At 44.7% G+C, this 14721-nt stretch overlaps 1 protein-coding gene across 9 annotated transcripts in view; it reads right to left on the bottom strand.

Annotated features, from left to right (window-relative positions):
• Nucleotides 1-14721, bottom strand: part of NHSL1 (NHS like 1) — a 187896-nt gene that overhangs the window by 91249 nt on the left and 81926 nt on the right. Inside the window, exon 1 of one of the 9 annotated variants that reach the window (XM_063329488.1) lies at nt 1825-1952. The exons of the other annotated variants lie outside the window; for them this stretch is intronic. Within the exon in view, the coding sequence (XP_063185558.1) occupies nt 1825-1840 (16 nt within the window). The 5' untranslated portion in view covers nt 1841-1952. Of the gene's footprint in view, nt 1-1824; nt 1953-14721 lie in introns of those variants that run through there. 9 annotated transcript variants of the gene reach the window in all.

Here is a 14721-nt window from a genome sequence, read left to right as displayed (position 1 = left end):
AATCCTCCCCCCTCTACAGGCTACCATCAAGTCAGTAAAAGGACTGGTGTGTAACAGCTTCTCTCCTTCGCATGTTAACCGAAATAAATCAATGATAACGCCCCAGGTGGTCATGGTTTTCAATGCATAATAATATAATACACAATAACTGTTGCTCCTCAAGGTAGGGAGAAGTCTACTACAAACTAATAAAACGGTGCAAAGCACAGTGGCTTGGAGAAAACAGTACGTAAGTGCATGCAAACAGGAAAAAAAATAAAAATATGACAATCAAAAAATATTGCTATGCAACAAATCTATCTGCTGCTTTGAAGCGTTGCCCTAATATGGGTTTTTATGTATTGTAACTAGCAACTTTTCTTATTTGGAAATAAAACCTGAAAATTTCGAACACACTTTTTTCCATACATCCAACTTGAGAGTCATTAAAAAGTAAGTTTAACTTATGCAAGACAAAAATATTTTATTTCTGTACAAACTCATTTGCTGCACATGTGACATCTCTGAAAACATTACTCCTTGCTTCATTTTCAGTCAGGTGCTCTAGACTACAGAAGCCTCAGTCGTCTTAGCTGCATGGCTACCCACGTCGCCTGAAAGCCTTTTACCTTTCATACTCTTTTATTTAATCCTGTATCTCTAAGTTTCATATTTTCTGAGTTCCAGCGACCTGTTGAACTGTCGTGAATTGAAAACCTCTTGTGCAGTTAAAAAATGTAAATAGTGCAGGTTTTTTGACTTTGTACACTGCAACAATTTCATTTAAGACAAATCACTACATAGCAAATTGTGTTGTGCAATTCATTACGGTTTTTTCTAGAAACCCTGATTCACTACTCTGAATTTTGCAGGAAAGGAACTTTTTTCCTGACTTTTTAAATTTATAGTTAGCAACTGTACCAAGAGCCTTAGTAGGGACTTTGCACAACTAGAAGTCATTAGTAGAGTAAAAGCAGTCAACGTTTTGAAGCAATGTAGAGAAGAGCAAAACATTCTGAGCAGGCATTGATAAGCACTCAAGTATTTAACTTAATTGCTATTCTTTCCCAGGCAAAGCATCTTTCTTACAACTCCTAAACCCTTCTTTAGAACAGCTCTCTGGTGCCAGCTTTCAACGAGTGCACTTCAGTAAGAAGAGTAGCAGTAACGTGGATTTTCAATCAAAACAGAAATAGAGATGTTCAACAAAAATAATAAGCGTTTCCTAACCGTGGTTTGCAGAACCGTGCTCTTGGGAAGTCCAGTTAAAAAGATGAAATAAAAATCTCTTTGGGCACAGAAAACTCTTCCTGTCCCGAGGGCTCTGCACCATCCCTACATGAGACGGTGGTGCAGAGGGATCACCCGGCAGAGCAGCGGAGTTTCCACCGAGCATCTGCGGCATCTATCGCAGCAGGACCCTGGTTCCCCCTTATCCTCCCCCCCCCCCCCCGGCACATCGCCCCATTTCACCCAAGAGGGGGCAAACCCGAATGAAGCTCAGCAGACTTCTGGTAAAGCAGCACCCACCGGTAAAGATGCTGCACACAACGAGCCACCACCACGCAGAGACCCCACCTTGAGCCCCCCACCGCCTTCCCCGAGCCAGCCCGGCCTTTTGTCTGCCCAGCTGCCCGCCCCCCCCCGCCCCGCGCCGGGTTCAGCGATGCCCCGCTCGCAGCAACAAAAGGAACAACAAATTCATACGCTTCTCTCGTCAACGCACCGAATAAACTTTTTTAAAGAAAAAAATAAAAAAAATAAAAAAAAACCTAAAATCCCTCCCTGCACCAGACGACGCTGGAAGCCACCGCACCAGCTCTCCTCCCAGCGCGGCACCCTCACCTTTCAGGCAGAACATCCTGCAGCCGGCCTCGGGCAGCGGCGAGGCGGGGACGTGCCTCCCCCCGGCACGGCGGTACCCCCTCACTGCCCGGCCCCGCAGCGGCCCGGCCAAGCCCGGCCCGGCACATCCCGCGGCGCGGCGGGCGCGGCCGGCGGAGCGGGGCCCCGGGCAGCGCTCACGGCCCCGGGGCGCGGCCGCCCAATCCGCGGGGCTCGGCTCCCCCCACCGCCCACACCCCGCACCTCCCACCCCCCCCCCCCCATCGCTGACACCCCCACCCCCCACCGCCCACACCCCCATCGGTGACACCCCCACCCCTCACCTCCCCATTCCTCACCTCCCCATCACTGACACCCCCACCCTTCACCCGCCCATCGCCCCCACCCCCATCGCTGACACCCCCACCCCTCACCTCCCATCACTCACCCCCCACCCCTCACCTCCCATCCCTCCCACCGCCCCATTGCTCATACCCCACATCTCACGCACCCCCAATCCCTCCCACCTTCCCATCGCCCACATCTCCATTCCTCTCCTCTCCATCCCTCCCACCTTCCCTCGCTCATACCCCCCCATCCCTCACCTCCCCATCACCCGCACCCCCGTCACTGACACCCCCATCCTTCACCCTGCCTCCCATCTCCCCATCGCCCATACCTCCACCCCTCACCTCCACATCCCTCACCCCCATCGCCCATACCTCCACCCCTCACCTCCACATCCCTCACCTCTCCATTCTTCATACCCCCACCCCTCACCTCCCCATCGCTCACCCCCTGCACTGGCTCATACCCCCACCCCTCACCTACTCCCATCGCTGACACCCCCATTGCTCCCACCTCCCCACCGCTCACCAGCCCAAAGTACCATGCCTGGAAATGAAACGCCACTTACAAAACAGACCACCGGTCATCTCCGGTGGGTCCCAGGCAGTGCCCGGCCTGAAGGCAATTGTTTTAGCTCATCTGTCAGCACTTTTCACCGCTGTGGACTCAGTTTATGGACATCAGTTGGTCACCGTGAGAGAAACGCATCACTTTAATCGTGCTCACCTGTTTGTTATGAATTACTAACCCTGCTCTTAGTGATTTTTTTCTTTTTTTAATTATTATTTTTTTTTGTTCTGGAATATACATCTGCTCTCTCTCCATTAAGTGCTTTGTTTGTGCAGTTTTCTATTTCACCTATACATACAGACTTAACTAATAAACAAACATAGAATCATAGAATGGTTTAGGTTGGAAGGGACCTTGAAGATCATCTAGTTCCAACCCCCCTGCCATGGGCAGGGACACCTCCCACTAGACCAGGCTGCTCAAAGCCCCATCCAGCCTGGCCTTGAACACTTCCAGGGATGGGGCATCCACAACTTCTCTGGGCAACCTGTTCCGGTGCCTCACCACCCTCACAGTAAAGAATTTCTTCCTAATATCTAATCTAAATCTACCCTCTTTCAGTTTAAAACCGTTACCCCTCGCCCTAACACTACACTCCCTGATAAAGAGCCTTTCCCCATCTTTCCTGTAGGTGCCCTTCAGATACTGGAAGGCTGCTACATCTCCCCAGAACCTTCTCCAGGCTGAACAACCCCAACTCTCTCCATCTGTCCTCACAGCAGAGGTGCTCCAGCCCTCTCATCATCTTTGTGGCCCTTGTCTGGACCGGCTCCGACATCTTGCAAGTGTATCTGAACAGTCCAGCTACAGACAGCTCACCTTCACCTGACTACCAGCAAGAGACAGAGGGCCCTTCCACCCAATTTTCTGTACATAGAAGATTAACAGTTGGGAAAATCTAAACAAGATGTCAAACCATGCTGTATCTTAACTGACTTCTTATATTAAGATGAATCCTACAGTTCCTAGAGTCAGGGTCAGCATGAACCTCATGTAGGTGTATTCCCTCGCACTAACATCTCAGTTCTGGAGGTACCAAATTTCCACAACACACCGGTTACTCTCCACAGTCCAAGGGGGAAATGCTTATTTTTTGAATACCGTATATTCCTTCCTGTGCGCCTTAAGACTGCTTCCCCAGCTCAACGCTAGAGATGTTGTGGCTAAAAAGATTTCTTACATACACCCTATTTCTGCAGAGGAGACCTGCAGAAATAGAAGCACACAAGCTTGTAAGCAATTTCATTTTTACAAAGGTCACAAAGAGCTGCCACCAGCACTCTGTGCTTACTGGTGATATTTGGGTCTAAAATGCAGCTGTGTTGTGTTGACTAACTTTTTATAGGGCCTGGCCTTGTAAAGCAAGGAAAGACAAGGACCAGGGAGCAAGGTCGGGGTCAGGGTAACATACCTCCCTGAACAAGCGAGAATTGCAACTGTCTGCAAATGCCTGAGTCCTAAAATCCTCCATGCAAAGCCAAATTAAAATAAAGAACACGTGCAAATGCATGTTATCTTTGGGCGGAGCTACAGGAAAAACTCTGGTCCAGAGACCTTGAAAACAGCACTTTAGGCCCCAGATGAAGCAGCACTAATGAGATGCTGAGAACCATTAGCCATTCTTAGATCTCAAAGTATCACATTTCAAGTCTCTGTCATCATGTAAGAAAAGTTACTTCATTTTAGAGCCGGCTAAGAGCAGGCTGCTGTGGCAGGAAAACAGAGACATTACAGTAGAGTAACTCAAAATCCAGAAACAGCATTTTTCTATAGCTTAGCCTGCCTTTTCTCTTTTAAATCCTGCTAAAAAGGGTACCAACTAATGTCAATATTTCCTGATGCTCCAGGAAGCAAAGGCCCTTTCTCCTTAATTCCATTTTCTGGTGCTCCAGGCATGCACGCACTATTTCCTGCCCTAACTCTTCAGAGGGCTCCAGGAATAAACACTTCATGGAGGCAAAACAAACAAAAACATATTGTAGCTGGACGAAGGTTACTTGGATACCAGGGGGATTTTAAGGTCCAATCTTGTTAAATCTACTCATTAATTACCTGGAAGGGGAAGTAAGCAGCGCATCAGTGACAGTCACCAGGGACTGAGAGCAGCTGCGAATACGTCACTGGGGACTGCAAAACGGCACGACAGATTCTAGGGGAATCACAAGTAGAAAAATACAAAAAAGAGACAAAACCAGACATCGATTCTGCATGCAGGCAGTGGGAAAAAAATGTCAATAAAACAAAGAAGAGGAAGCCAACTACAGAACAATAGCATTGTCTGAGAAATCAGACACAGCTTAGGGGTGTTAAATGTGGTATTAAAGTGCTGAAAAGTCAGAAATTGCTCTGTGCCATAACACCGGTGGCACATACTGCTCTGGGAGGGTTTGGGCCAGTGTCCCTTCCTCGGGGGCTACCCTGTGTCCTGTTCACTGTCTCCCTCTCCCACCCTCATTAGGAGGAACCCAGAGGAGCCTAAATGGGATCCCAACCTTCCTGATGCCCACTGGGAAGGAGGGAATGCACAAAAGGTGGTGGACCTCGCTGTCTAGGAAGGCAGGAGGTCCAAGTGATGCTCTTCTCTTGCCTGGGAATTTGCAGCAACCGGACAGGTGCCTGGACCCTCTCTGGCAGCTGTGACACTTGCAGGACCTCACATCTGGTCCAAACTCCAAGTCCCAGTCAGAAACCGGTTCTCCAACTCCCTACACCTCATTTTGCTGCCGGTGACAGCAGGGAACCAGGTTTCCCCATTGTGCCGGGGTGAACGCTATAGAAATAACATGGAAATGTCTTCCAACAGTCAAATTATCATAGAATCATAGAATCTGTTAGGTTGGAAGGGACCTTTAAAGGTCATCTAGTCCAACCCCCCTGCAGTAAGCAGGGACTTCTTTAACTAGATCAGGTTGCTCAGAGCCTCATCAAGCCTGGCCTTGAATGTCTCCAGGGATGGGGCCTCCACCACCTCTCTGGGCAACCTGTTCCAGTGTCTCACCACCCTCTTTGTAAAGAACTTCTTCCTCATGTCTAATCTAAACCTACCCTGCTCTAGTTTAAAGCCATTGCCCCTTGTCCTATCGCTACATGCCCTTGCAAACAGCCCTTCCCCAGCTTTCTTGTAGGCCCCCTTCAGGTACTGGAAGGCTGCTATAAGGTTTATTTATTTTACAAATTATGAAGTATACTGTTTGTGTAAAGCATGACATGTTGAGCTGCATACAAAGAGACAGATACAAGCGCGAGTCGCTGCCTCTAGGAACTCATCCCACCACATCTACCCCATGAAGGGAGAAGCAGAGGAGATAATGCCAACTGCCCAACTGCCACTGCCACATCTCATGGAGGCACTGCTCCTACTGACTGTATGCGAAATAGACTGGCTTCATAGAGGAGACCACAACGGACACGGAGAACTGCGCCTGTAAATCCATGCTTAATAAGGGCTGGTCATGGTCTTCTAAACAGAAGTGTTTTAACCACTTGAAGTCAGGAATTTTGACACACCAAGCCATGACTTTCATTCTCTCCCTTACTCTCAAGTCACTGAAATGTCTATCAGCTCTCTGAGAACAACCAGAAGAAATAATGTCAGTGTCATTTTTCCCTTGTTGAAAACAAAATCACTAGCGCCATTTCTCTTAGCTTCCCTAACCTGAAAACGCAACAGGACGGAGGGAAATAAATTTAGGAAAAATATGTATATACTTGCACCATTTTTTGATACTAAAGATTGTACCATTAAAATGAGCACGGAAGAAAATGCAGCTCAGACCTGCCCGACCCACAGAAAAAGGATGAAAGGATGAGGGTTTAGGCTGTTTCTGTCTTGCTTCACATGTTGCTGCGCAGCAAAGCGCGTCCCAGTTTGACTGCCAGCTATCAGGGCTGTTGGGACGTCTAATTAAATCCTTTTTCCTTTTAGAACCAAAGCGATCTGCAGAAACATACGTTTCTGATACCGTGGATGGGTGCCAACTATCGAAAGAGATTTTTTTTTTTTTCCTAAAGCCTGAATCATTCTGACACATTTCCCTTTCAAACTGCGCATAAAACACACAAACCAAACAAAACAATAAAAAAACCCCACACCCTGGAGAACCTATCCAAAGAAAATAGCTGGAGTAAAAATAAAATTTTCAACTTGAAGGTTGTCATAGCCCTACGCCATTTAGTCTGCAGCCGGCTCAAGCACTAAGGAAAGCCAGACCCAGAGCCTACCAGGCGCTGTGGTCCCACTGGTGATAAGAGGGGGGAGATAAAGAGAGGTCAGGTCAGCCCCAGCGTATCTTTAAAGGGGCAGCATCGACTAGGAAACCCAGCACGGGCTGAAAAGATATTAACCATTATTTTGATAAGTAAAACCAAATATTCTCTTAACTCCAAAGCGAGGGAAAATATTTTGCTATTATCTCTTGCAGTTGATAGCACGCATTATATTACTTGTTCCACTTGAGGACTGATTAGGGTGGAGTTTCCTCATACCATGAAGAAGGGAAGAAATATTTTTTAAATTATTAATGAAGATGAAATTCGTTTGGGGAAAGTCACAGCAAACATCATGAAACAAGTAACTTATTCAAATGATCAGGCTGGAAATACATCCTTTAAAGTAGAATCCACTGTGAATAATTAGCATAACCCTGTGATTAATTCAAATAACTCAAATCGATGAATATTCACCATAGCAGGAGGTAAAAGGACAAGTCCTGTCCTGCAAAAAGTAATGCAGGCAGGTGACTTGTGGTGAATGGACCTTCTCAAATTATCAGCGAAACAACTAGTATAGAGCTACTCATGCACTCCCAGATTCGCAGCAACAAGGCCTTGTCATACACCTTTCGAGGCTTGCATGAGAAACACAATTTTCCAAATATTCAAATATAGTAGGAAAATGAATTTCAAGCACTTTTAAGCAACAGGGATGAACAGAACCAATATTAGCATTTGGAAAAAAAAAACCATTCACCTATTATTAAAAGTGATTTTTAAAACAACTTTCTTCCAATAAAAACTCTGAAACCATTAGAAATTGTTTTCCTAGAGAATTAAATCTAAAGCACTGACCTCTTACTTGAAGGAGGGACATAGTTCCACTTCAGTCATACGTAAAAGCCCAAGTAAAATCCTTTATTTATATGTCTGGTTTTTTTCATCGAAAGACGATTTGCAATGAATCAACTTTATTTCTATTCCTACCCTAGCTATAGCTATACTGGTGGAGTTTTCAATTAGATACTACACACAGCATTTGGGAAATTGTGTTATGGTTTCTGATTATTACAAACAAGAAATTCTTCTGTAATAAGCCCAGCAATGCAGGTGCAAAGTGCTTGGCATTAAAATTAATAAAATAAATGGGTTTAGGAATGAGCTGTCTTCTGCCTTAAGTGAGGAAGAAAACAAATGCAATGAAGTCATGAATTAGTTCACTTATCTTTTGTTTGCCCTACTCTTCAGACAAAGGGCACAGAAAGGGCAAAATCTTTTTAAGAGCTGCTGTAGGTCAAGAAAGGAATCTGTAACCAACTTCTCCAAATTCATTCAGGAATTTCTTTGCCCAGAAGTCGAACAAAGAGGGCAACCCTGGTTGTGCGCGGAGGACCCAAGTGTATAGAGGCTTACCACATGACAAGGAGAAAACTAACTATACCAAAACAGTGATTGAGGGTCCTACATTTAGAGGGAGGCTAGATTAGAAATTCTGATGAAAAAGCCTAGGAAAACAACAGGTAATCCAGTCATTTCAATCTGCTGCTAAAAGACCTGCTCCTAAACAAAAATGTCACTGTTTTGCAAGGGTTGTGTGCCAAATTATCTTTGATTAATGGATGCAACAGGGCTTTACAGATAATGTTTACTATTAAAACAAAACAAAAAAAACCCCTCGCAGACACTTCCATTTGCCCAGTCACCTGTGCACCGCGCCAGAAAATCACTGCAGGTGTAACCACAGGTTGACACGGGCTCGCTCCTTCAGGCTGGCGCCATCAGTATTTCACTAGTCCTGGTAACAACAAGCTGCTGAGGAATGCTCTGAGGCTGCCTTTGGGTAACCGGGAATACCAAAATCACAGGCAGCAGGAAGGATGCCTGAATTATCCCATCATCATCCTGGGTTTGGGCTAGAAGGCAAATCACACTTTAAAGGCTCAGAGGAATGAAGACAACTGCACCGTTACACACCGTCCCACACGGAGGAAAAGAAAAGAAGAGGTTGTTTCACGAAAGACGCACAATTATGGCATATGGTCACCCAATAAAGAGTAATGTTCTTTTATCGAAAAAATCCCCAAGGCTGATGCATGCCAGACAAACGCAAGGAAATAAACATAAAAATCAGTTTCTCTTCTGACGGAAGGGATAGGACCGTGCAGGCACACCATCAGTACTACCTGGGAGCCGTCTTCATTCACATCGTCAATATGCTTATCTAACGGACCAGAAATAGTTCACTGAAATACTGAGCTAAGAACTTTAGCAGTTCTCTTTTGATTTAAAGCTATGGGCCCAAAATACACCCAAGACCTGGAAAACAAATGACAAGAACTGTCATTTGGCCATTTGCTGCCTGTGGGCGGCAAACTGAACCAGCACTCGAGCGCCGAGCAGGGTGGCAGGGCGGTTTGCAGGGTATTACAGCTTGCTCTGTGCATTGCAATGGGAAATATTCCTGATTTCCCACCTGTTTCGGCTCTTTTCTCGCTACAAACCCCAGCCAGCCCCGAGGCGTTTTCTGCCACCAGCCCTGGGGTAGAAACGCGACCGCTTCTTCACTGAGGCTCCGGCACGTGCGTGTGTGAGTGTCAGCACAGAGCAGGGAGAACAAAATGAGTTATTTTTCATTTGACCTGATTAATTTAATAGGTTTGATGCCTTCCTCAGAGTCCCAGCTGAATCACAATCTGCTGGAGATTGCAGAAGAGCTGCAGCCCGCTCCATGTTGGTCCAGCTCCACCGTCTCAGCACCCTGGTGGACGGAGTCGTGCTGCCGAGCGTGGGGGGTCTTCCCCCTTTGCAAAAGCAGGTCAAGTTGGCTACAAGTCAAACATATCACTTCATACCTGATTCTGCCACTGCATGACACAATGACCTCATTTTCATTCCGAAATGAAAATGCCATATTTATCGTATATGGCATTACATGCGTTACTCAAGGTTAATAAAATTGAGTTAATAACTCCTAGCTGAATGTTTCCGTGTAAGTGTACAGTATGCTGTAATCAGTCACCCTGACTCACCAGGTCTTCCGCAGTCTTGACTACAAGGGAGAAAAACAGATACAAAAGACTCCACAGAAATTACAAGCAAGTACAAACAAATTTCAGTTTCTAAAAGGCAACAGCCTCCACTATTCATTAGTTTCTACACCTACTTCAAGCATTGAAATTAGGCACGAATGACAGAGCCAAAATTAAGAGCCTGTTTTTTTCCACAGGTCCCTCTTTAATTAATATAGTCACTAGTGCAGTGCCTACAAGAAGTGTGATTCAGAGCATTAAGCCAAGTACACAAACCGTGAGCATCCCCGCTGCATTAGGGAGCAAACACCTGCATGTGCAAAATAAAACAAAGCCACAAGGGAGTAAGAAAATTCACACACGCAAGCAAGCGAGAGGAAAGCAGCAGGCAATGGAAGCGGGTCTGATGGGGACATGGTGTGGGCACCCAGGCACTTGGTGCCCAGTGGGCAGGCTCCATTCTCCGGGCAAAGCAGTGAGGAGATCGAGCCCTGCCTCCCTTCAGCAGCCATCCTGATCAAACCTGACTGGCCAACTGGCAAGCATGGCTTCCTGTACCACGGTTAATGACAATGGCCCACAGCTCCTGTGAGAAGTGGGAAAACGGATCATGTCTCTGCCTCCCCCCTCCCTTCCAATAAACATGCCCACAAACGCACGAGCACTTTTACTATGGACCTGTGTTACCTTGGAGAAACTGTGACTTCTATTTAACATCTACAGGGGAGGATAACTTCTATTTAACATCTCCGTGAGCTACTCTCAAGCAACAGGCAGCCCTCTCAATCCCTTTGCTTCGGTGTTTGATTTGACAACTTCTGAGCAACTTCACCGAAAGCCTTCTACGCACTTCCCACATCTTTTAGTTTTGAGCCAATGGGCAAGGGATACACCAGTTGCAACGCGTTTAATTCACAGCTCGTAACTGCCTTTGCTACACTCCAAGTTCATCCAGACTCAGTGTCCAGGGAATCCATCTGCTTCAGGGAAATAAAGTGCCAAACAGAAGCTGCCACACCGTATGTAAGGGAAGCTCTAGAAGGAGCGGAGGGTGAACATATTAATTACTTTTCCTTGGGATGGAAAACACACCATACTCTTATGTGGCCATCATACAAGGTCACATGCTGAAAATACACCTTGCGTAGATATCATAAGCACCTAAGCCTTATATTTTAACAGACCACTTCATCTCAGGCTTCGGAACAACAAGCTACACGTAAGGTTTTAGCAGAGTTTCCATTTAAATTCCCCAGAAAAAAAAGAAAAAGACAACAAAGGGGTTTCTACCTACAAGTGGGAAAGAGAGGCTAGTATATAAGTTAATAGGCAAATGTCAGCAAAAGAACAGGTGGATGGAAAACGCAGTTTAATTTCTTTGTTTTTATTGAGATTCTGCAGCTAAAAGACAAGAAGAAAACGTATTTCACAGTTTAAATTACAAACTGTCAAATCCACCCTTTTTAATTGTTCCAAAGATTGTAATAGAAGCTAAATACACTCTTGTAAAATTCATTAACTTTAGCCATTAAACCACATTCTTAACCTTTAACTCCACTTTCTTTTCATTTGTAATGGAGATTGGAGAAAAACAAGTAGCTGTAATATTTGCAATGTCCTGCCAGAATGGTGAGCTATGACCACGCCGGAGACAAAGGTCCCCTCAGTTTCAGGGGACAATTCAAGAAACAGTTGGCTAACAACCGCATGGAAACAGAAATTTTCACGTATTCTCTTACTTGATGAGCAGCGCATAGCAAAGCACATACAGAGGGTTGTTTCAGCTCAAACAGTGCATACAATGTTTCCCTGGAAAGCATCCAGCCTGCTCTATAAAATACAGCTAGCTGAGAGTAAAATGTGAAGGTCAGGAGACATCGGCTTTGACCCTCTACTGGCAGGGAAACATTTGCCCCAAGTTTTCAGCCTAAGGATCAGCTGGACTTCGGAGGGAACAAGAAGTATCCTGGGAACAAGAAAAAGTTTACAAAGCGTATAAAAGTACATAGAAGTGTACGTGTCATGAAATATAACTTGAAACCATTCACGAAGGTCAAAACAATACACTCTGGGAAAGAAAATCACAGCACCCTGTGCGTTTCTTCATTGCTGCAAAGAAGCAAGCGAAGGACGCGCTATTCTGTGAGGAGCGCTGCTCTAGCTACACTGCTAATCCAGACATCAAGTACAGCTAAATTGCAAGACAAATTGGGTTGCAACGTCCTTGTAACTTTGGAAACACGCCGTTAAATCAGGTGCTACTCGCTTTGTTTGCATTTCCCAAGACTGTGGTCTTTTACAGCGACCAGCCAAGAAAACCCCTGACTACAGCTACTCTGCAGGTGAAATTCAAGGTGTGTCACAGAAGGTAAAAACAGCCAGGGTCTCACTTCACAGCAGCACAGAGCTGCCCAGAAGAAACCGGCATCTGCCGCGGGAGCAGCAATCCGGGGAGTTTCACGGTTCTCAAATACCAGCAGTTAGAGCTTCCCCTTCACCTGACCAAAGCACGCTTCTCAGACAGCAGCTCTAACACGCATATTCCCCGCCACAACGCTGCACAAGCCTGTTCCTCCCTTCAACTCCTTCATCATAACAGAAAAATTCCACAATCCCCTGAGAGATTAAGACCTTTCCAACACAGTAAACTTACATTACTAAGAGTTTACGGCTCTTGGAGCAGACAGCATATAGACAGTAAAACCAGCCACAACTGCTTGTAAAAAAAAAAAAACTACTACTCTACTCGGAAATGTCCTTTAGCACAGACTGCAGTTCTCCAGCCACTGCTTCCCGGAGAGGAACAGGCACACTGGGATAGCAGCCGGGAAAGAGGGAAGGACTGCAGCAAATGTTTAAGGTCATAGCAAGTTATTTTTTCCTTCTTTCTATCTTCACCTGGAAGGTTTGGATCAGATGACAACGAACGTGTTTGGTTTTTTTTTAAATAAAAGTTATTTCTATTATAAAAATAGCAAAGTATTGAAATTTGGCAAGGATTTTATAGAATGAATAGCAATGATGGCTGGATCCATGTTTTTTTGATAAAGCAGAAGTAGAGGTGTGGGTTTGAACAAATGATTCTGTGGTACATATCAACATTTCTTACGTAAACTTAATTTGTTTCTGTAGCTTACGAATTTTTGCTTTGCAAGCCCACTTTCAGATTCCCATCCATGGCAATATTTACCAGAAGACATAGGAAATAAGGCAAAGCTTTGATTAAATTTGCATTTATGTACAAGCATTAAAAAGTCGCTACTTCAAGTTGTAGTTAGATGTGGGACTTATGACTGACTCCAGCTGTTTTACCAGCATGAAAAGTTTCAATTGCCACTGTATGTCATGAAAGTTTTACAGAACCTTCTGCTGTGCCACGATACAAACATGCTAAGACAAATAGTATGTGCCTTAGTAATTTAAGTAGTACCTCTGCTCCTGGCTGAGAGCTGCTTCCATAAAAGCACAACATCTGACAGTTTCAACCACAAATATAAGATGCAAACTTGACCATATAGGTAAATTGTTACAAACGTGTATAACTATATCCAATTTTACCTTTGCATACAGAATCTGCAACATGTAAAAGGAAAAGGTATGGCAAGACAGAAAATCGGCCTTTGTATCAAATCTCTCATTACTTTTTCCACTTAAATATTTAGATTTGTGTAAAGTGCTCATATATACAAAATTGCGTGTCTATAAAACATTTGTTTCTTAAAAAGAAGTCTCTCACAGAAAGGTACATAAAACATATAATATTTGTTTTGGAGTTATTTCAGTCTCTTACGCAAATGCTTTTTGAGGTTGAGCCCAAAGCTTCAAGAATCCTTCTCACAGACGCGCACACCCCAACACTACAATCCGTCACATCTTACTGCTTCTACAAACGCTAACAGCTCCCGTCGGGTTTATGGGCCCTTATCTATGGAGCAACTGACATGACTTTTTCCCCCCTTGAACACAAGATCTTGTGCAAAAACATACAGAAAAAAGCCCCGTTAAATGATTTTACATTAGAATAGCAACAGCTAGTCTGGATTCCATAATCTTGCTTATGAGGACTTACTAGTTCTTGGTACTCTTACATCTCATTACTAAAAAAAAAATAAATATGTAATTACTGCTCTGTCCCTTGAAACCCCCACATGAACTACGTTCATAACTTAAAAAACAAAATTTAAAAACTTACTTGGACTTCAGAAGAAGACCGAACTGATGCTCTGACACTGCAATTAGATGACGTCAGAGTTGCAAATCCCACACTGAGTTTCTACAGGAAGCACTGAAAATACAAACTCCTCGGTATGACAAAAACCAAAGATCTTGAGTCCTGACTCTGCCTCTGGAATGTGAAGAAAAACTCAGCTGATAGGAAGAAACTTATGCGACGTATGTTTAAACGGAACACCGGTAGTACAGGCATAGCTAAAGAACATCATTTTTATTGACATAATGTGGCAGAGCCAATATTGCTACTGTGACTGAAGAAATTAATTGTTCGGTTGGTGGAAATTTAATCCCTTGGTAAGTGTGACGTTCTCAGACTGTGATATGCAGCGGGTGGTTAGAAGGTTAACTGACAGTTCTGGTAAGAGCTGTCATCAGGACATCAGGATTGCCTCCATCAGACACACCACAAGGACACGAAAGGCTGAGCCCACAAGTAGCTACTTAAGAATTTAAAGGACTTTGAGCATTAAAGTTTCACATTTAGACTGTTTTTGCAAGGAAAAAATTGGCATTCCACACACTTTTA

Source organism: Chroicocephalus ridibundus, chromosome 3, assembly GCF_963924245.1.
Source record: "Chroicocephalus ridibundus chromosome 3, bChrRid1.1, whole genome shotgun sequence".
Taxonomy (NCBI): domain Eukaryota; kingdom Metazoa; phylum Chordata; class Aves; order Charadriiformes; family Laridae; genus Chroicocephalus; species Chroicocephalus ridibundus.
The sequence above is the reverse complement of the archived record's forward strand: the minus strand, read 5'-3'. Positions and strand labels throughout refer to the sequence as shown.